At 40.0% G+C, this 21,727-nt stretch overlaps 4 protein-coding genes across 8 annotated transcripts in view; all 4 read right to left on the bottom strand.

The window, feature by feature from the left end:
• Positions 1 to 41: 41 nt before the first annotated feature.
• cldn8.1 (claudin 8.1) lies at positions 42 to 2,446 on the bottom strand. Its single transcript, XM_085380776.1, has one exon. It carries the CDS (start codon positions 2,340 to 2,342, stop codon positions 1,560 to 1,562), a length of 783 nt encoding a protein of 260 aa, XP_085236902.1. The 5' UTR covers positions 2,343 to 2,446; the 3' UTR covers positions 42 to 1,559.
• Positions 2,447 to 3,630: 1,184 nt separating this feature from the next.
• cldn8.2 (claudin 8.2) lies at positions 3,631 to 5,064 on the bottom strand. The gene has a single exon (XM_085380748.1). The coding sequence runs from the start codon at positions 4,998 to 5,000 to the stop codon at positions 4,131 to 4,133; it is 870 nt and encodes a 289-aa protein (XP_085236874.1). The 5' UTR covers positions 5,001 to 5,064; the 3' UTR covers positions 3,631 to 4,130.
• An 888-nt stretch (positions 5,065 to 5,952) lies between these two features.
• LOC146654477 (claudin-17-like) lies at positions 5,953 to 7,280 on the bottom strand. Its single transcript, XM_085379804.1, has one exon. The coding sequence runs from the start codon at positions 7,170 to 7,172 to the stop codon at positions 6,483 to 6,485; it is 690 nt and encodes a 229-aa protein (XP_085235930.1). The 5' UTR covers positions 7,173 to 7,280; the 3' UTR covers positions 5,953 to 6,482.
• A 5,906-nt stretch (positions 7,281 to 13,186) lies between these two features.
• LOC146654476 (rho guanine nucleotide exchange factor TIAM1-like) overlaps positions 13,187 to 21,727 on the bottom strand; it is a 41,110-nt gene continuing 32,569 nt past the window's right edge. For all 5 annotated transcript variants that reach the window (XM_085429505.1, XM_085429508.1, XM_085429509.1 and 2 more), the window contains 12 exons: positions 20,795 to 20,980; positions 19,836 to 19,904; positions 19,371 to 19,496; positions 19,160 to 19,268; positions 18,173 to 18,352; positions 17,970 to 18,088; positions 17,767 to 17,875; positions 16,817 to 16,875; positions 16,577 to 16,682; positions 16,367 to 16,454; positions 16,082 to 16,254; positions 13,187 to 15,863 (listed from right to left, as the gene is read on the bottom strand). In XM_085429505.1, the coding sequence (XP_085285631.1) occupies positions 15,334 to 15,863; positions 16,082 to 16,254; positions 16,367 to 16,454; positions 16,577 to 16,682; positions 16,817 to 16,875; positions 17,767 to 17,875; positions 17,970 to 18,088; positions 18,173 to 18,352; positions 19,160 to 19,268; positions 19,371 to 19,496; positions 19,836 to 19,904; positions 20,795 to 20,980 (1,854 nt within the window). In that variant the 3' untranslated portion in view covers positions 13,187 to 15,333. The remainder of the gene's footprint in view (positions 15,864 to 16,081; positions 16,255 to 16,366; positions 16,455 to 16,576; positions 16,683 to 16,816; positions 16,876 to 17,766; positions 17,876 to 17,969; positions 18,089 to 18,172; positions 18,353 to 19,159; positions 19,269 to 19,370; positions 19,497 to 19,835; positions 19,905 to 20,794; positions 20,981 to 21,727) is intronic.

The following is a 21,727-nucleotide window of genomic DNA, read 5'->3' as shown; positions in this document are numbered from 1 at the left end:
TCCAACACTGTACACACAAAACAAGACAACACCAAGCACTATTTTTTTTTTATTTTAATTTTAATTATTTGCCATGTTTTCTTACTCTTTAGATGCGGTACAACCCAGAAGCAAACATTAATATGTGGTACAGTTTAGTACAGCGCATGTAGTTCTTATATTGTCCACAGGGGAGCAGAGATGACCTTAGAGGATAGTGAAATGAGGGGGATCTCACATAACACAGGCCAAATACAGTTTGTTCTAGATAGTTACAGTTTAGATGTCTAAGTTTAAATTATGTACAGAACTTGTCAACATGTATTCATTATGGCTTCAGAAATTATTGCGCGAAACCTCAAGCAACAATAAACACTACATTGTCCTTACGTCACAAGTATTTGCGTTACCCAACAGCAGTGACATTACTGTTTTATTTTGAAGTTCAAGTTGTACAGTTTACATTTGAACTTACTAAAACTGAAATTAAGCGACCTGTTCGATTAAGAAGTCGTATTCTATTGAACAGAGACAGAAATGTTTAACACAGTCTGCTTGGTTTTCTATTCAAAGTGACTTGCAAATTTGGATCATATGATTATGCCGTTGTCTCAATGCTTTCTTTGTAACTATCTGGCTATGCTGCCACACCTTAAGCAAGTAGCCTTAACCCAGTATCTTGTTTTTATGTAACTATTTCCTCTTTACCCGGCCAACTTAAACAGATTCAGGATTTTTTTGGTTAAGCAAACACCATAAACGCCATAAACGTCCTAGTTTGGGAGGTATTTTAGATAGATGCATTTACTTTCCAGTGAAATTCTCATAATGAAAAATGAAAACTGTTTCTTCTTTTCATTTCACACATGAAGCGTTATGTGTTTGTTGGTCTTTTCTTGTACTACTTCTACACCTGCCATCATTTAGTTATTACTTTTGATTTGAATACTAGTTGAAACTGATTAGTAACGATTAACAAAAAAAAAAAGAAGAAACAGAATGTGACAATGTGACAATGAGAGACTATTTGTGCCACAGAGATGAGTTTGAGCTGTTTCTTTTCTTTTTTAGCAGCACAGCTCAGACACAGTTAAGAAATATTTTTTGAAATGACTAAAGCTTTAACGCTCTCAAGGCAGGCGTTGCAGATTTGCAACAGTTAAAAGCTAACAACCTGATTACCCCACATGCATATTTTATGAGTTTTTTTTACTCACAAGTACCACTGCAGGTATTCTTTTGTGCATCAGCAACAAAAACTTAATTTGAGCCTGAGAGGGTTAAATGTAGTTACAACTACGCTTGTTTTTCAGAGATGACATGTCCCATTAACAAAGTGCATGTTTTACAGTAAGTCAACTTTTTAATAATTTTCAGTGGTTAAAGATTGAATTAAATTGTTATATACAGCATAAATGTACACTTTTTTTAAGCATTTGTATAAAATATAAGGCTGTTAGTATAAAATTGAATTAATACACATAATGCAGTAGAAATGGTGTATTGGTTCACACACATTTTCTCTTAAACCTGAAATGCAGTTTCTGATCAATTAAAAAAACAAAAATAAAAATAAGTGTTTACAGAAACGCGACCCCACTGTGTGCACTGTGTACAGAGGGATATCTGGACTGGTAACTGTAGACAGACGATGGGTATCTTGATAGCATTGGCTGAGATCGTGGTTGGGGAAGCGTCATCAGTTGTTGAGGCTGTAGAGGCTGTAGTGGCTGTTGAGGGTAGACCGAATAGTCTGAGGCCTTGGAGTATAGGTATCGCTCTGAATCTTTGTCATCCGACTGTATATTACAGCAAATAAAAATGCATCCTCCAGCAAACAAGAAAGCCGAAGTTACCCAGCCAATGTAGAGAGCTGCTCCAAGCTCTCTCCGCTGGGCATCGATCAGCAAGGGGTTGTAGAAGTTAGTGATGATGACGTGACCCGTCCAGGAGACGGGGATGAGGACACAGAAGCAACCCAATATGATCATGCTACCAGCAATGATGAGAACCAGCCGCTTAGCTCGATCATTGTTTTGGATGCATGATGTGCACTGCATGCCTATCAGACTGATCAGCACACCAAGACCACTCAGTGCCAGAGAGCAGCACATAAGCCCCCTTGCCGCCTGCAGGTCAGGAGTCAGGGCCAGGAGAGAGTCGTACACTTTACACTGCATCCTGAAGCTTGCCTGTTGGTAGCAATTCATCCACAAGCCCTCAAACAGAGTCTCAAACACGATGATATTGTCTCCAATGAAGGCTGTGACGCGCCACATAGGCATTCCTGTAGTTGCTGCTGCCCCGATCAGCCCGATTAGGGATACTAAAAGACCCACAATCTCCAGTGCTGAGTTTGCCATCCTGTTCTTCACTTACTCATCCAAGCTCAGAAGAGCAATAGTGTGCGGACACAGTGTAACTGCTGTAGGAAGCAGTAGGTTTTCTCTGTGGAGTGGCTTTGCATCCCGATGGAGGAGGAGCAGATTCATGTTTACCTGTACACCCTCCTCCCTGTGGACATAACACCAGAATGGGAGGTAGTGGGAATTGTGACATGTTGCTAGGAAACTGAATCCCTTGGGCCTTTAATTCTTTGTACAGCAACCCAGTAGCTGCTCTAAGCTTCCCCCTTTGTTTACTCAGAAGTCTCAGTTTACATTCTTGGACTTCGGTTTAAAAGAAGACAAAACGACGAGGTGTTTCTTAACAATGGGGGCATGTTCAGAATCGTCAAATGTATCACTGGTAAACATACTCTGTTAATGTATTACCAGTTATAGTTACAGATCAAAAATCAGTTCTGATTCACTTCCTGTTTATTACTTCATCTTTATTTTTAATCATTTACTGCTATTGTGGAGGGCCTCATGGTACATGGGCATGTAGGGGAACTGGAGACACAAAATAACAGCAATGGACAAAACTCTTTGTCCCCCATTTTTGTAAAGCACACTGTTAAAGACAGGAGCGCACAACAGACAAGACAAACAGTGGGGTCGGGGGAAGTCTGCTTCTGTGTGTGTATGAAAGATATGAGAGATGTGTAGTTTTAACAGAATATGAGTAGTAGTAGAACGGCGGGGGGAAAAAGAACAAAGTATGGCAAATTATGACAAATATTCAACATTTTTTTTTATACATTTGATAAGTACATTTTAGAAGTACCGTGAAAAGGAAACAATTTGTACGTGCGTGTGTGCGTTTGTATATTTTTTAAATATTCTTATATATTTTGGTTTGCTTTAAGGGTCTCAAATGTTACACATGCATGACTGTCAGTACTGGATTTCTTGTCTGGGTCTCTTGTGTCACTCTCCTCTCAGGGGAAAAAAAAAAAAAAAGCAACCAATTCCTGTTTGGTTGAAATAAAGTCACCTGGTAGGTTTGTACAGTGGGTGGATCTGTGTAAACAGCCTGGTTTTACTAGTTTAGGCACATTTCCACACACTACAATAGAAATGACATATATTTCCATTTGCTCACTAGTGAGTGAAGAAAGTGCAGTTTCAGTTGGAGGTTTTGGAAATTTACAACAAATTTAAGATCATTTGTCAGCACTGAAACACTGCTTACATTATAATGCACCTTTAACTTCTTGATCAGTTATGTACTGTTGTGTTAGACATTGGGGAAAAAAATACAACAAGATTCTCTTTTACAAGCCATTTACTTTATTAGGAAAAAAATAAATTTGGCCAGATATTTTGGCCAGCATTTTGAAAAAACTTGTATGTAATATTTTAATTTATAACAGTGTTGAAAACAAATCACTGGTTTACAATCTGAAAAAAGGGCCTAGTTGACAATTTGTTCTTGGAGAGCAAGTCAGAAACTGTAAAGAACGCAATATCAACATGCAATTGTTGTAACATTAACAGATGTAATAGATTACACATACTGTGCTAGAATATAATTTAGTGTGAGTTAAGCAAAAGGGTTAAAAAAAAACCCCCAAACAAGGAATATAGAAATCCAGCAGTTTGTCAGCATCGAAACACATTCAAGTCCATAATGATTCGGAGTATTTGCAGTACACTTTGATAAGTAAAGAAATATCTGGTTGTTTCAAGTGAACGACAGTTAATCAGTTCTCCTCATCAAATGTGCCAAATTTTGGCAAGTTTATTTTAAAAAAAGTCCAAAAATCTTTAGTATTGACTTGGTGCGTATATCACAGATCCTGGTGGGGCTGCAGAGTAAGCAGGCTGGTAGGTATATGCTGGCTGGTAGGTGTATGCGGGTTGGTAGAAGCTTCCTGTGGGGTTGTATTGAAACCTTTCATCTGGATCTTGGGTGCGGGGAGCATGGCGGCAAAGCAGGATCACTCCGGCACTGAAAAGCAACGCTGAAGTCACCCAGCCAATGTAAAGGGCCTCCCCGAGCTCTCTACGCTGGGCATCAATCAGTAGAGGGTTGTAAAAATCTTGGATGATGACATGGGCTGTCCAGGACACGGGAATTATGGTTGTAAGGCAACCCATGAGGAACAGGCAGCCACCAGCCACAAGAACAATATGCTTGGTACGAGCCCGGTGGTCCACCACTTTTGTGCATTTCATCCCCACTGCTGAAACAATAAGGGCGAAGGTGGTCAGAGCCACAGAGCTGCACATCAGACCCCTGGCAGCCTGGAGATCAGGAGGCAGAAACAGCAGGGAATCGTACACTTTACATTGCATTCTGATGTTGGCTTGTCTGTAGCAGTTCATCCACAAACCCTCCCAGCGGGTCTCCATGACAATAATGTTCTCCTGAATAAAGGCTGTTACCTTCCACATCGGCAGGCCCGTCACAGCGGCAACGCCAATTAGTCCAATGAAGCCAATGATGAGAGCTACTACTTCACAGCAGATAGCATTTTGTTGCTTCCGTTTTTCAATTTTCTTCTTTTCCTCATATACAGAGTCCCCATACTCTCCGTACTCTCCATTTGTCAGCGCCGGCTTCCCATCGTAGTAACTGCCAACATAAGATTGAGGTGGCTTGCTGTAGCCACTGTAAGCAGTGTAAGTGGCCATTCTGGTTAACACAGAAAGCTTAATCTCAACCTTCTGGTGCACTTATACAGCTGAAGAGAAAAATCTGAGAACAACAACAAGTTGAGGAACTTATACACCCACAAAAACTATGCTAATGATGCAATGCAGCCTTACTGGTTAAGCTGCTTCAGAGCCATCAGATAAATGGCGAGACACAAAGGAGTGCTGCTTGTTTTGAATACCTCCAGTACTAATGATCAGTCGTTAGTTTTTAGTTATTAAAAATCACTAAATCTTGTTACCACAGTAACATCAAGGTTTAATCAACATCATATTTAAAAAAAAAATCAAGCAAAAAAAGTCAAAGTTAATGAAAAGTATGTAAGATATTTTTAATACTACACGGAAATACTTGACGTAATTTTAGAGAACATTTAGCATAGGGAAAATGTATTGTGAACATACGATGTAATATCTCAGTACTATTACATGTGCTAACTTAAAATTAACTAATGCAATGTGTGGCCAGTTTTATCATTTGAAAGGATTTGCCAGATAAAAAAGACTTGCTATAAATGTTGAAAAAATGAATAAAACTAATATAACAACTGTAGCATCCAACTACACTAATGGGCGTAGGAAACGACTCCATCTCACAAACAGAAAGCTGATGGGTGGATGATCACAGATGTGAAACGCACTGCTTCTCTACACGTAAGACGAGCTGATGAAAAGGTGTCGCACAAAGAAACCTGAGAGGGAGGGCCTTTTGTCATTATCACACAGGGTCGTTCCCTTGTTGCAGCCACAGAAACATTTTAGTTTCTGTTCTGTCAAATGTGAAAATGAGGCACTTCTTCATTGGCTGTTTTCACTTTTCCACCTTAGGTTTTTAGTACAAGAAAAATACCTGAATGGAGTGTTGGTCAAGTATTTGCTTTCCACAAAAAAGTAGAAATTCTATGAATTGAATCACACAAACAAACTGAATTAAAGATTTTAATAAATTATCTGTTCACTTGGTTGGCGGGATTATTAGATCATGAAATATAATGAAATAAGACAGGGAAGCAGTTGCATTTGTCATGTCTCAGATGAGAAATTCATCATTAAGCACAACAAAAATGACTTAAATAAATACAGAAAATACAGACTTGCAGCCAAAAAAGTACTTAAAAACAGTGATGACATTCTCAGGGTCATTGGAGTAAGAGCTGCATTAAGATTGAAGTTGATCGGTGATAGCCACTGCAAGCAGTGTATTGTTGATCAGTGATAATATAGATTTGCCAAAAATTATATTACTTTAAACACAGGCAATGTTGTTTATTCGTGTACAGCATATTAACCAAATATTTTTGCTGCATCTGTAAACCAAACAGTGCAGACAAGACAAATGCATAGTACAATAGAACATGGTTACATATTGATTTAAATATATCATTGCAAATAAAACACATGTTGCTCATAAATATACGGAGAGACATCTAATATGCAATTAGTACACTGCAGTACAGTTATTTACACATATTCCTGATTTGTATGAAAACTAGATTTCGCTCTTGAAAAGTCAACACTGTCCGCCTTCTGTTCATTCCTTTCCACCATATGATATGCTTCAATGTAGCGCTGATCTTCCTTTGCACTGCGTTTGCTGTACCTAACCAGCACAATGATCCCGGTGATTAGCAAAACACCAGAAGTGGCCCAGCCAATGAAGAGGGACAATCCCAGCTCCCGCTTCTGAGCATCCAGCGTTGTTGGGTTATAGAAGTTACTGATGACAGTATGGGCCACCCAGCTTACGGGGATGAGTGTGGTCAAAAAGGAAAGTAGAAACAGAATCCCTCCTAATGCATAGGTGATATTCTTACTCTTTAAATTGTCACCACAACAGCTGCTCTTCTGGATCCCGAATCCTGTGAGCAACAACGAGATGAAAGCCAGGACTATGGAGACACACATGAGCCCCCTCGCTGCCTGCAGCTCTGGTGGGAGAATTAACAGCGAGTCATACACCTTGCACTGGATGTTGATGTTAGCCTGTCGGTAGCAGTTCATCCACAAGCCCTCTAAGAGCTCCTCCATGACGATGATGTTGGCACCGATGAAGGCAGAAACCCTCCAATGGGGCAGACAAGTGGTGACTATTGTCCCACATAAGCCCAGGGCGCCCAGGACCAGTGCTAAAATCTCAGATTTTGCCTGCATTGTTTGGAAGGATAAAGTTTCGTCTCTCGTCTCTTGTCTAATGAAAACACTGCCCAGTGCACCTCTTTTACAAAGCTTTAAAACTGCGATACTATCAGCATTCCTGTAATGTTATCATACTGGTTTCGGAGGTCTGGAGACTGGCTAGGCCACTCCAGGACTTTCAAATGCTTCTTACGGAGCCACTCCTTTGTTGCCCGGGCAGTGTGTTTTGGATCATTGTCATGTTGGAAGACCCAGCCTCGTTTCATCTTCAAAGTTCTCACTGATGGAAGGAGGTTTTGGCTCAAAATCTCACGATACATGGCCCCATTCATTCTGTCCTTAACACGGATCAGTCGTCCTGTCCCCTTGGCAGAAAAACAGCCCCATAGCATGATGTTTCCACCCCCATGCTTCACAGTAGGTATGGTGTTCTTGGGATGCAACTCAGTATTCTTCTTCCTCCAAACACGACGAGTTGAGTTTATACCAAAAAGTTCTACTTTGGTTTCATCTGACCACATGACATTCTCCCAATCCTCTGCTGTATCATCCATGTGCTCTCTGGCAAACTTCAGACGGGCCTGGACATGCACTGGCTTCAGCAGCGGAACACGTCTGGCACTGCGGGATTTGATTCCCTGCCGTTGTAGTGTGTTACTGATGGTGACCTTTGTTACTTTGGTCCCAGCTCTCTGCAGGTCATTCACCAGGTCCCCCCGTGTGGTTCTGGGATCTTTGCTCACCGTTCTCATGATCATTTTGACCCCACGGGATGAGATCTTGCGTGGAGCCCCAGATCGAGGAAGATTATCAGTGGTCTTGTATGTCTTCCATTTTCTGATGATTGCTCCCACAGTTGATTTTTTCACACCAAGCTGCTTGCCTATTGTAGATTCAGTCTTCCCAGTCTGGTGCAGGTCTACAATACTTTACTTTTCCTGGTGTCCTTCGAAAGCTCTTTGGTCTTGGCCATGGCGGAGTTTGGAGTCTGACTGTTTGAGGCTGTGGACAGGTGTCTTTTATACAGATGATGAGGAGTTCAAACAGGTGCCATTCATACAGGTAACGAGTGGGGGACAGAAAAGCTTCTTACAGAAGACGTTACAGGTCTGTGAGAGCCAGAGATTTTCCTTGTTTGAGGTGACCAAATACTTATTTTCCACCCTGATTTACGAATAAATTCTTTACAAATCCTACCATGTGGATTCATGGATTTTTTTTTCACATTCTGTCTCTCACAGTTGAAGTGTACCTCTGGTGCAAATTACTGACCTCTGTCATCATTTTAAGTGGGGGAACTTGCACAATCGGTGGCTGACTAAATACTTTTTTGCCCCACTGTAGCTTGCCATCACCAGTGTGTGAATGTGTGTGTGAATGGGTGGATGACTGGATATGTAAAGCGCTTTGGGGTCCTTAGGGACTAGTAAAGCGCTATACAAATACAGGCCATTTACAGGCCATTTTACTATACAGTGGCAGCTTGTAAAATTCTTATAAGATTGGTTTGGGTCTTATGTGTTATAAATATATTCCAAGGCCACCCAAACAAAGCCTGGAGTAACTAGACTAAGTATTACAAGTAATACAAGCCTTGAAGTGAACAGCAATGAATTAGCCTGTTGAATATTGAAAAAAATCCAAGAAAAAATTTATGTTTAGTCATTCTCAGAAGCAACGCATTCACTGTTTTCAATGCAAGCCCACATACAGATGATTACATCCAGATGGTCCCATTTCCCTGCAACAAGAGCTCACATTCAAAGCTACATTTTTTGTGTATATAATACATCAGATGTAAGCAAAATGATCTGTTGTGGCCATTGAACCCGGTATTATTTACCACCTGTGATTGAAAGTATAGATTAATTTGTTCGTAGAAGGATGCTTTCTAGACATTTAAGTCGATTTTGTTTTCCTGAATTGTGCCAGGTATTTGGCACGATTTACAAGGGAGACTGTCCGTCTGATTTCAGGTAAAGAGGGAAAAAAACAGCAGGGAATTACAAGGTGAAAAAGCCACTCCTTTATTTAAACCTGGTCTAGGACGTGCAATGCCCTGCTGCTCACCTCGTTTCTGAGAAGCAGGTGAGACAAAGAATGACAGAGAGAGAGATGTAACAGGAGAGGTCATAAAACAGGAACAGAAACTGCAAAACCTGCTGGACAGGTTTGCTGAGTGATACCATCATCACATCCTCACCTGCTTTGAATGTAAACATGTATCCTCATAGGGAGAAACCTGCAGCTGTGAAGAAACCTATGTTGTAGTGTGTATTCACAGCTGTGAATTTTGATTTTAGATCAATTTTAATTAAAAAATGTATATAGATTAAATATAGAAAATATAGATTCAACTCAGATAAAATGGTACAAGATTGTAGATGCAGTGTGGCACCTGTTGAATGTAAATATGACTACACATTCCAGGAAGAAGGCTGATAATTCTTTTACTGTTTCAACTGAAATGAGTTAGTCTTTAAATTTGGTAAAACAGTTACTAGAGTAATCATTTTCATAAAGCTAAATAAGATGGCTTATGGTTTCTTGTATATAGATTATAAGATGGGGAAAAAAAACTATAACTAAATTAGAAAAATCTGTGATAAATTTAAAATCTCAGTGTTTGTGAGCATTAACCTCTCAGTATTTTCTGCATTTCATTATGGTTAAAAACATGTGGACTCCCTTGTTCTACAGTATAGTACCGTATAAACTGCAGTTGCATAATATTACTATTACTCCTAATATTTTTATTATTACTAAAAACAATAAAACAAATTAACCAATGTGCATACAGCAAAATATTTTTTTCAGGAACATCAGAACTAAAACACAAAGGCTTGACACCAATACTGAGCCTCCAAGTAAGCGCTGGCACATAAACATCACACGAAACAACCGCATACGTCAGAGTGGAAAATGGGTGCTTGCTTGGAGATGTTAAGTGTTATAAGTGGTGTATACAATTTTCTTTTACCCCAAAAGTGCTAATTTGTCAAATTTAGAGATATTAGTTCTTACTTAGATTACTCTAGAAACTTAGTTTAGTCTGCCTCTGGATGTTACACATAAAGCAGGTTCAGTGGATACCTAATCCGCAGCACCACCTGCTGATTTCTTTCGTTAGTCCATAAGTATTTGGAAAAGTGCACGATGTAATTTGTTTGTACTTCTGCTTCTTTTTTTGTTTTTAACTATATATGCAAAATGTAGTGCTGAGAAAAATTATTCTAGTGTAGAAAACCTCTCCAAGCTCCCTATGCTTGGCATTGATCAGCATTGGGTAACGTGACCTTTCGATGATAGAGGGATAAGGAACCTAATACAGCTCATTAGAATCATGAGGACCAACTGGTTAGCTTGCTGATTGTTTCAGATGCATGATGTCCACTGCAGACTCATTTGACTGAGCAGCAGGAGGCTAACCAATGCCAGAGAGCAGCACGTCAGCCCCCTTGCTGGCTGCAGCTCAGGAGTCAGGGCCAGGAGAGAAACATACACCTTACACTCCATCCTGAAGTTTGGGTGTCAGTAGCAGGAGCCACTGAAAGCAGGAAGCCAAACTGATCTTGCTAGCAATTACCAGCATTCAAATGGCGCATGAATAAACAGTGTACATTAGAGTGAGAAGCAGGCACCTCTTTAGGGATGTTACGCATTATCCACTGTTTGGTGAACTACTTCAAATGAAGACTTCCAATCTAAGTGTGGGCGATTGGGGAAGGACAAGACAATTATTTCTTATCTGTTGTATAAGAAACATTGCATAGTTTAAGATTCCAAATGTTCTGTGCTATCCATACAATATGAACCATATTTTAAGCCTTAATACCAAGCTTAAAATCTTGTTTTGCACTTAGTATTTTTAAAATCTAATGCAAGGCAAAGCCCTGTTTTATAGATTAGTAGAAATGTAGCATTGTTTGTCTTAAGACAATACACATAGAAGTAGGTTAAAAGGTACCTGGTACCTACTGCTACAGAACAGCCCCACCTGCTGACTTGTTTTTTGTGTTTTACGGTCCATAATTATTTCTTTAGCAATTACAGCTACTTTTGTACATAGCCCCCCATTTTCAACAGCCTAGAACTGTGTTTCTTCGCTGGAAACGCTCTGCCAGCCAAACATTTACTGCTTCTTTGTGCAGCTCTCTGCATTTAGTTTGGTATTTAACAACTCAAAAGCACGCTGTGTTGAGTTGAGCTTAGGGGACTGTCGTGACACTGGGGAATATTTCAGTTCTCTGCTTTGAGAAACTGTTGGTTTGCTTTTGCAAAATGCTTTGGGTCATTATCCATTTGCACCTTAAATCACCATATAATCCGGCTAGCAGCATTTGGCTAAAACAGAGGAGAGTACAGCCCTGTACATGTGTACACATGTACAGAATTCATCCTGCTACTTCTATCACTAGTCACATCATCAATAAGCCTTACATGCCTATGCCATAAATTTTCCTTTCTTTCCCCATATTTTTCGCTTTCTGTGGCTTTTCAGTCCTTTTGGTGTTGCTGAGCTGGCTAATGTGTTTGTACCACATGGGTCATTTGGCCTCTTCTAATGTTTTGGCTGTTTCTTTTGATTTTAGATTTAGTCTTTGATTTTCTTTCATCATTCATTTATTAGTTGCTTTGTAATATCCTTTTATGAATACATAAAGATTATAAATAGAGATATTAAAAGATAAATAATCCCATAAATTAGGATGGTTCCATTTATCTCTTGGCAGATATTTAATCAAGGAGTCGTGTCATTCAGAACTGTACTGTATTGCTTCACATCACAAGGCTGTAAGTCTGAAGAGATCTTTCCCCTTGATCTAAAAGGAGCACCAGAGCTTTTGTGTTGGGGGTGGTGATTGACAAGGATGTGCTGGCTGGGGGTGGGGGGCAGAGAGCTCAGTTATAAAAGAGATAAGGTACCCACTGATTGTAGAGTGCTGCCATTCTTCCTGATGTTAGCTTGAAAATACTGAAGAAATTGTTCTTTTCCAAGGAAGCAGAGAATTCAACAATGGTGGAAGACAGTTGTCTACAGCTCATAACAGGGTTACAGATGTAATGTTTTGACTAATGTACAAGAGGACGTTACCTTTAATAGACAATTTAAACTTACATTTTCTATTTTTGGCATTCTGTAATCTGGAATGTAGATTTGTTCTTTTGAACTCTTGTTCCATGTGCTTTTTGCAGCAGTGTTTCTCCCGCTTAAGACAGTAGACCGTTTAAAACACAATAGCCCTTCAGTATCAGTTTGCTAAAACACGTTCCAGTTCATATTGTTGTGATTTGATCTTTTTTAAGGTTGTGTGCAAAAAGCAGATGCCAGAGAAGGGTCTTCCTGCAACCATTGTTTATCTTTGCTCATGCACTTCCTGAATTTTTTGGCCACCGTTCCCCCTTGCTCATCTGTTGCACCCGCCTTTGTATTTCTCAAAAAACCTGACTGGCAAAAAGAGCTTTAACGAAATAGGAAATGACTCACTAGCACTGAAATGCAATAGTTTCTCATTAGAAAAAATGTCCATGTAATGACCACACCTCAAATTACTCATTTAGAGGAGGCATATTGGAAAGTACGGTGTTCATTTTCTATATCCAGTTATAGAATGTATAGATTTAGATTAAATCAATCGTTGTTAATAATTCTCAGCTTGCTTCATTCCTGTTATGTGAACACTAAACACTGACTGCAGACATTTTTGTGTTTTCTCTGTTAATGGCGATTTAGGTTGCGCACCATCACTCAGACACTTAGTGAGCCGAAGCTAGCAAACACTCTGAGTGGCTCTTAATGTCTTCTAAAGTTCAGCTTTAAGTTTTCCACTTGTTGCAATTGCAGTCAGTCTCTAAGTGTTGCTTTAAGGTAGCTGAGCATCGATTAGTCACTTAGTTCTGTTGTTTACAAGCATGTCGACTTGACATTTTTGTTTTCTCCCATCACAAAATGGTCCTGTAGACTTGGTATCTGCTGAGCTGCAGGGAGTAAATGAGGCTGCTGATTAAAACCACACCAACCACACATGTTAAATTATAAGTAGGAAACAACTGTTTTTATTATGATATCAGTACATTTCTATATACACACAGTAATAAAAACGCAGTCTTAGTAGCACAATGAATTGTTTACAAGTATGACTTCTTTCATTTTGCACACGGCAAGTCTTTCCCTTGATTGCTTGAGCAAATTTGGACTTTCTCAGTGGAAAAAAACAAAAACAAACAAACAAAAAAAAAACACAACTGTGTTTGGTGCTAACAAATTAATTTACATATGAATAAATAAGAACATTGCATTGTATTCCAATACTAGTGAACAATCATTTTGAACACACAAGACATTTTTTAAAGAAGCTGAAGTCTCTTTCAGGAAGCAGGTTTACAAACTCTAAGCTTACCCTGAACTCTGAACTGATAAACCCTGAGATAGGGTTCAAAAAAGGCTGGTTCAATCGATGGGGACAGAAATAAATAAAGCGAATAAAATATGGATATGAGGTTGTGCCTAGGTTCAAACTGAATGGGAATTCTTAGCTATGGGCTCTAGATTTAATGATAGTGAGCCGATGTATTTTAAAGTTTGTAAATATCTCAACATGTAATGCTGTCAGACCATACTAAACCAATATCAGCTTATATGTAAAAACTCACTTTTAAACTATAGCTAGTTTATTTTTAGAGTCTTAGTCATTTCATTTGCAGCTCTACTGACATGTATTTACACAATCATGTAATCATGAACATTATTCACTCCTCGTTACATGACACATGTTTAATGAATGAGTATTTGATGTGTCTAAATGTTGATACAAATTGGTGCTAAACTGTGATTACTACAGTAATACAAGGTAAATGTTCCAGTGCTTTGAAGTGGTTCACAACCTGACAGGCGCCTAAATGTCCACACAGTCACATTTGGGGGGCAGGGATAGCTCAGGGGTAGCTCAGTAGGTAAAGTGGTCGCCCCATGATCGGAAGGTCGGCGGTTCGAATCCACTTAACGGCTACCCTGAGGTACCCCTGAGCAAGGTACCGTCCCTACACACTGCTCCCCGGGCGCCTGCTTAGTGGGCTGCCCACTGCTTCACTGAGTGAATGGGTCAAATGCAGAGAAAAACAAGTAATTTCCCCATGGGGATCAATAAAGTATCCATTATTATCATTATTATTATTATTTATTAAGGCGTATCTGTCTGGGAATCCAAGGCCCTTCTTTAGGGAGAAACTCCTGGACAGATTTGTTAAAGAAAACCTACTGTTGACTTTTTCTCTTGTGACAGGGTTAACAATGTCAGCTATTTTACTAAACCTGCTTTCTGAAACAGACCCCAGATGTATTATGTACAATACTGAGTGGTTCCAAGTGGAGTGTTAAGTATCGATGTGTATGAGTGGTAATACTGAAGAGGAAAAGTAAATGTCACCAAAACGGTTTCACAGTAAACAAAGACACGTGAAACAGCCAAATTCAAGTAAAACAGGATTATGCCAAATCAAAACAATGAAATCCCCTTGCTTCTTTGACAAGGGGAGTTTTACATAATTCCACTATTATCCTATTAAATGTAACAAAAAAAGATAGCTTTAAGTTAATAAACAGCAAATCAAAATCAAATACATCAGGAAGTCTGTACTCAAAACATGTCAGTGTATATTCATGTGAAAATCCACAAGTATAGTAAACTATGCAAGACAACGGTCCTTTGCAATTAATTGTTCTATTTCTTTAAGGACAAATAATATACAGCCCTTAACTATGATAATATCTCTGAGTAACACAGACATAACAAATATTTATGTTCTCACAATACCCAAATTTGGCAACAGCAGGCAGGACTAAAGAATGCCGCCCAAATGTGCAAACCATGCCAATCAAAGCAACTGATTAGACTCTGTGATTGTACCATTATTTCAACCCTCAAAGCTTACACTTGACTTTCCTGTAACAGCATTCGATTCAGGAAAAGCTCCCTCACTCTGGATTCCTGTATTGCTCCACTAATATTCTTACCTGTACAAAAAAAAAGCATTCAGCATAAGATAAAGAAAGGTATATCTTCTACTAGCTGTGCAATATACATCAATGCTCATGCATTGTTTGTGATGACTTGTTTTTATGGAGCCCATGTAAAGCTGTCTAGAACACTCGCTGTCTATCTTCTGGCATCTGCTTTTATGTGGCACAGTCTGGGGATAAACCTGATTGCTCCCTTCTTACCCAAATCTCATCCTTCTCCTTCTGATTTTGATCCTCCGTCTTGTCATTGATCATGGTTCTCTGCTTCGCCATGTCAGATGTCTCACTGGCTGTTGGGGATTTAATCTTCTCTCTTTCCACACCCTCCAAGGTCAAAGCCATGACTGGGGCCTCCAGGTCAGTCTCAATGGACGCAGGTGTTGGTGTCTGGCAGAAGTCGTCGTCGTCACTGAGGATGTCAGTTTCCTTCACCTCTTCTTGATCTTCGTATTCTTCTAGGTCGAATTGTTCTTCCACCCAGCGGTCTGTGTCACCTGCCAAGTCAGACTGCTGCTGCTGCTGCTGCTGATCTGGTTCCTCATCCTGCTGGGACCGTTTTGAGCCAGGCTCCTCTGGTGAAACGAGGTCTTGCTGTTCAGGATCACCATCAAAAACAATATCCGTGTCTATGGTGAAACGGTTGCGCACTAACTTCCTTCGGCCGAGAGTCCTAGTCGGGGCAGATGCTGCAAAACCCCAGAACATCAGAGAGATAAATTATTATGATCTTACTACTTTGAGTACATCCCTTTGGAGTTTGGTTGAAAGTAATTATCTTCCTACAATACTGGTTAAAACCTTAAATGAAAAACTCAGGATAAAACCACAGGATTCTGCCTGTCTGTCAAAAATAAATTGTGCACTTGAAGCTGTTGGGTTAATGCATCTACAGACTGGCATTTACCTGCTCTATTTATAGTGGGGCGGGCTCCCTTCAGAGCACACAGCCGTTTTCCTCCAAAGGGTACATACTGCTGGTTGAGTGGTAAGCTCTCTGTTTTTAGGAGCTGCCGGCGATGCTTTTCTCGCAAGATGGAGTGGACTGTCTTCACAAAGTCTTTTCTGCTCTCCGGAGAGCTGAGAAAGGTAGACAGTTTGTCACTTCGTTAGATAGCAGACTGGACTTTATCAGTAGTGGGCAAGCTGTAATCTGCAGTGTAATTGAACCTCCTTTAGCAGAAATCCTCACCTGCAGCACAAGTGAAATGTCCTTTCTGGTCTTCCTTCTGACTCCGATTTTGTGTGGATAATCTCACACACAGCAGAGCCCTCGCCATCTGAGGGAGAAATCATCACTAATGTCTCATATACGTAGAAATCTGGTAATATATTGTGAGATAATCATTAGTCGGACTGAAGCTAGAACTAGTGTGCTACTAAAGTTTGTAATCTACTATACCTGCATTGGTCATAGACCGGACTTGAAGGGCATCAGTTGGGATCATGTGACGGAATCTGAAGGGATCTTTTTCTTCAGAAGATACAGAGACCCGGTGGGAACCTCCCTTCAGTCAAGTAAAGAATTTTTTTGTTTTTGTTTTTACAGACAAAAAATGGTCCACAGGAAAGGCAAGTCAACAATGTGTTTGCGATTGGGGTTTGGTGTTGCTGATGGAATCCTGTTTTTGTGAAAACCTACCATTTTCTTCTTCTGCTTGGACCCCTCCTTGCAAACAAAGACCACTGCTGTTTTGAACACTAGAAAGCATTGGTGGAAAAAAAGACTTAGTAATCACTGGGGTTCAGGTCACATGTCAAATCAACATATGTAACTTTGAAGTTAACAACAGGTCTGTTCATTAAAAACTACATAGGAAGGGTTACTGGTCTCTTTTTTGTGCACAATTGTGAACAATTCTTGCTAAAATGAAAAGACTTTTTTGTTTATTTATGTTTTAGTTCATTTTTACTCTTCTGTAAAGCATCCTTGGGGTTATCCAAACCTTAGTTAATATTATTATTAGTACCATTGTTGTTATTATTAATACTATATATGGTCAGAAGTCGGGGGGCAACTAATACACATGGGTTTTTTTAGCCCGTCTGACTACTCAAAGCACTTTAGACTACCTTTTTTTACAGCACTACATTTTTACAGCACTTTATTCTAGACCAAGTACTTGGTCTACCTCACATTATTGGGGAATTCAGAATCACCAGTTAACCAAACATGCCTGTCTTTGGATGTGAAAGGAAGCCAGAGAGCCTAAAGAAAACCCACACGGGCAAAGGAAGAACATGCAAACTCCACACAGGGAGACCTTAACTGACTAAGCTTTCTCATTGTGAGGCAACAGTGCTAACTATTGCACTGCTATGCAACCCACATTACAGTTAACTGAAATGTTGTCAAATGCTGCTAATCTGTCACTTATGGAGTGTAAGGCATTTGAATTTTTCCATAATTACTAGGCAGTTCTTTCCAAAATGTGCCCTGATGCATGTGCACGCTTTACACAACGTGTGTGACTGTGCCATCACAGTCAATTTGTCATTTTTCATCAGATGTTTTGACATTTTTAGATGGAATCCAAACAGCATACATACACTTATTATTCATTTATTACATAATCAACAATCCTGCCATACCAAATGTAGCCATCTGGGGTTCTTTTTTCCATTTTCCTAAGGAGGCAGGTGGGTTAATCCATGTCACAGTGTTGTGGAGAAGCAGATCGCCCATTGACAGATCAGCAACCTGGTAATTGGAACGAAATAATCAACCAATCTGCTCCAATTGCGTGTCATTTTTGGTTAACATAACAGAACCAAGCCAGGTTTCTCCGATCTACCTCTTTCTTTTCACTGCTCTGCTCTGTGATAAGCTGATCAAACACAGCTCCAAACTCCTCGTGGATCTTCTGCATTTCATTGATGTGGCTGGCAACCTTGTTCATGGCTTTCATGGCAACTGCAGTCCAGCACAAATCGCGTTATGAGGCGGGTTGTTGGGATTGTACATATTTTTGAGATCTGCTATAAGAATTTGTCTTACCGTCGAGGTGGTAATGTTCTTCACTGTCTGGGTCTGTGAGCGAGAAGAGCTCCTTCAGCAGGAGGGGATACTTGAGAACCCTCTGTATGGGTTTGATTAGGTAAGACTCCAGTGTGGAAGAGTGCTGCTGCTTGGGGTTTCGTTCATCCAGAAAGGCCTTAAAATTGGGGTCAGTTTTGGCTGGAATGACCGAAAAAGAACACTTAGTGAAACGCCTCCATATGTTACCTATTTACCTACTTTTAATTATCCTCTATGTAACTGATAAACATTGGATTCCTAGTATTTTCACTAATGGTCTATTCAATTCAATTTTATTTATATAGCGCCAAATCACAACAAAAGTCGCCTCAAGGCGCTTCATAGATACAGAGAAAAACCCAACAATCATATGACCCCCTATGAGCAAGCACTTTGGCGACAGTGGGAAGGAAAAACTCCCTTTTAACAGGAAGAAACCTCCGGCAGAACCAGGCTGAGGGAGGGGCGGCCATCTGCTGCGACCGGTTGGGGTGAGATCTATAAGTTTGTTGTCTGCTTGCTTATGTTTAGCCTGATATTATGCAGATTACTGGCGTACAAGCATGCTTTGTCTTGCATTAGAGATTAGAAGCCACATCAAAAGGTCTGAATTGTTTTGTTTTTACAGAAGGGTCATTTTTATCGAACAGCAGCTAAACATGAGTGGGCAGAACAAAAATCTGTTTACTGTTTCAAAAAAAAAGAAAAAGAAAAAGAAAAACAGCTTTATTCTAATAGCACCTCCTTAAACAGTGTGGCAGATAACCAGTTGACTCACTGAATGTAAATGCAGAAAACAAAGCCATCCAGTCAAGTCCTGAAGGGAGTGGGTGTACTAGCTTAGAAGACAGTGTTCGAGACTGCTCATTATATACCATACATTTGTGCAAAGCTTTTAGCCCTGGGAGCCTAAATGCATCCTTTCTCCTTTAAGGAGGGATGCATCTCTGAAGCACATTTACTCACCCTTCACGAGGACCTTAGGGACTTTGGTGTGGCTGGCGCAGAAAGCACTGTAGATCTTAAACCGGTCTGCATAGTACAGGAAAGAGCCTCCGAGGGAGAAGAGGATTTTCTGTAAAAAGGAGTCACACAACCAGTAATTCAAAGACTTTGTCGGGTCTTTAAATACCTGTTGCTAGTCTTTTGCTGTATATTTCAAAGAATAAGTGCATACCTTAAACTGATCCACTCTCTCCAGTTTCTCCAAATCAGGAACCAGTCTCGTCCCGTCTTCCAGAGTCTTGAGAAACTCGACTTGGAACTCCACCATTTCTGGCAAGTTACCAAACAGAACATCCAGCTGAAAGAAAAATTATTTGAGATGATTTGAAATAAAGAAAGAATTTTAACACCTTCCAGTGCATTTCAAAATATTATTTTTATTAATCACTTGCTACCAGTTAAACCACAAAAATGTCCAAAAATTGAATATAACCAAATGAACCTCGTTGTTGAAAGTGCAGATAAAACATGTTATTTTCAAACATCCCATCTCTCTCACACATCATCCAACCCTCTTGTCCTCACACAGAGCTGCACTTCACATGATTATGTAACCTACTTTTCTTAGAACATTTCAACAGTACTGGCATTTAAAAGCCTGGACCCCATAAAGGCACATGGGGAGCATTTGACATACCTCATCCTGAGTAAGGAAGGTCTCTTTCTGCAGTGGGGTTAAATATCTCCCAATGAGGCAATTAAGATCCTGCAAGAAAACCATGAAAAAGAGTCGGTAAATTGTGCTTTACTCAGGTTTGCCTTGTGCCACCGTGTGAAATATGGACACACACAAAAAAATGCATTTTTAAATAAGGCTTTGACATTTTTAACAAATCAACAGGTATAGAAAGGGATAGTCAGACACCAGGACAAATAAGTAATTCAAGCTCAAACCAAAAGCAGCTGGTGGGTGCCTTTTTCTTCAGAAAGAACGGCTATATGGAAACCAAATTAAGTAGATGACTCTGGTAATACAAACGTGAGCTGAAATGTAGAAAGCCTAAGAAATGAACAAATGCCTGGCAATCAAAAGTAACATGAGACTGACTCCAAATGACGTGCTCAAACTTGTAGCAAACAAAACACATTATGTGGTATTGCATTAAAGCTTTGTCAACTTGAAATCAAAACCCCTTCAAGTGTTTTGCCTGTATTTATTGCATTAGCAACAAAACTGCAACTCCTACTACAAGACACACAGACATAAAAATGCACCCACATGTCTGTTTGAACAATACACCATCAGTCACTTGCAGTATAATTTCTATAATAACTATATCTGTGGCCCGTGAAATAGGGCATAACATTTTAGTTAGTCTAAATTATTCCATTATATAGCATCGCTAACCCAGTTATTCCACTGAGCCATATTTATACTGGGCTGAAAAAGATTAGGCAATATCCAAGCAAGGGCACAGCTGTGTCCTGCTCATATCTCCCGAGACACAGAGATAAATATGGATAGGTCATGTTGAATGGGTAATGTGGAAGCCTAACACGACCTAAGGCAGACAGAAATATCGATCGATGGACAGGAGGAACATGCACACTCACAAACACCATCTGCCTCCTACAAGTAAGATGAGTGATACTGACTTTGACATAGGTGCGTTCGGTCTCCACGAGTTCACAGATGACTTTGCGGAGCTTGTCGGCATCAGAGAGCTGTCTGGGAGTTGCAGGAGGTGGAAAGGGCGATTCCGGGCTCGGCGAAGAGGACACACACTCCAAGGAATTCATGTCATGGAGACTGCGGCAGAAAGCGGCGACCTGCTCCGTGCTCTGCAAGAAAGGGGGGAAAAACAACCAAAAAAAGATGAGCGTTTCAAAGGCAAGAGTGATAAAATCCTTCATAAAAGAAAACGGCAATGTTCACAAAGGTGGGAGCCGCAAACATTAGGAAGCAGATGCCACTTTCTACCTACTGTTGTGCACACATCCATGACTGTACAGCAACTGAGCCTGGAAAGAGGCAGTGAGGCAGCTCTAAAAAAAAAAAAAATCATTTGCACTAATTTGGTCTATTTTCAGTCTGTCATAACAATGACTTTCCACCTCCCTCTCACTCACATCGCTCTTTTCCCTGATGTTTTCCTCCTACTGATGGATCGGTGGTGTAATGATTCAGCTCTTTCACAGAATCAAAATATACACACAACGGTGTCTGTCTACATACAGTATGGGTTGCCGTGGTGACCAGCGCTGATGTGCATTAGACTATCATTTTGGGTAAAAAATAGACCCCACTCAGTAGCAGCCTACATGGCTGAACTAGTACTTGTTACTTTGGCCACAGCCTCAGCATCCCTAAATATAAACTGGCATTTTGGCTTTAAAAAAAAATAATAATAATAATCAATACAAACACAAAGCAGAAAGCACAAAGAGCATAAATCATATCCATCAAAGCCTTATTCACTCTGTGAGGCCAGACTTCATTTGAAAGTACATGATAAAGATCAAATGAGACAGTCACATAACAGGGACCACTAGGAGCTGTAGTCATTATTGAGTTCATAACTGGAAGCT

This window comes from Rhamphochromis longiceps, linkage group LG14 (assembly GCF_057381845.1).
Source record: "Rhamphochromis longiceps isolate RC_006_pf linkage group LG14, R_longiceps_female_GT1.1, whole genome shotgun sequence".
NCBI classification, from domain to species: Eukaryota; Metazoa; Chordata; class Actinopteri; order Cichliformes; family Cichlidae; genus Rhamphochromis; species Rhamphochromis longiceps.
Note: the sequence above shows the minus strand (reverse complement) of the source record. Positions and strands in the feature narration are given on the sequence as shown.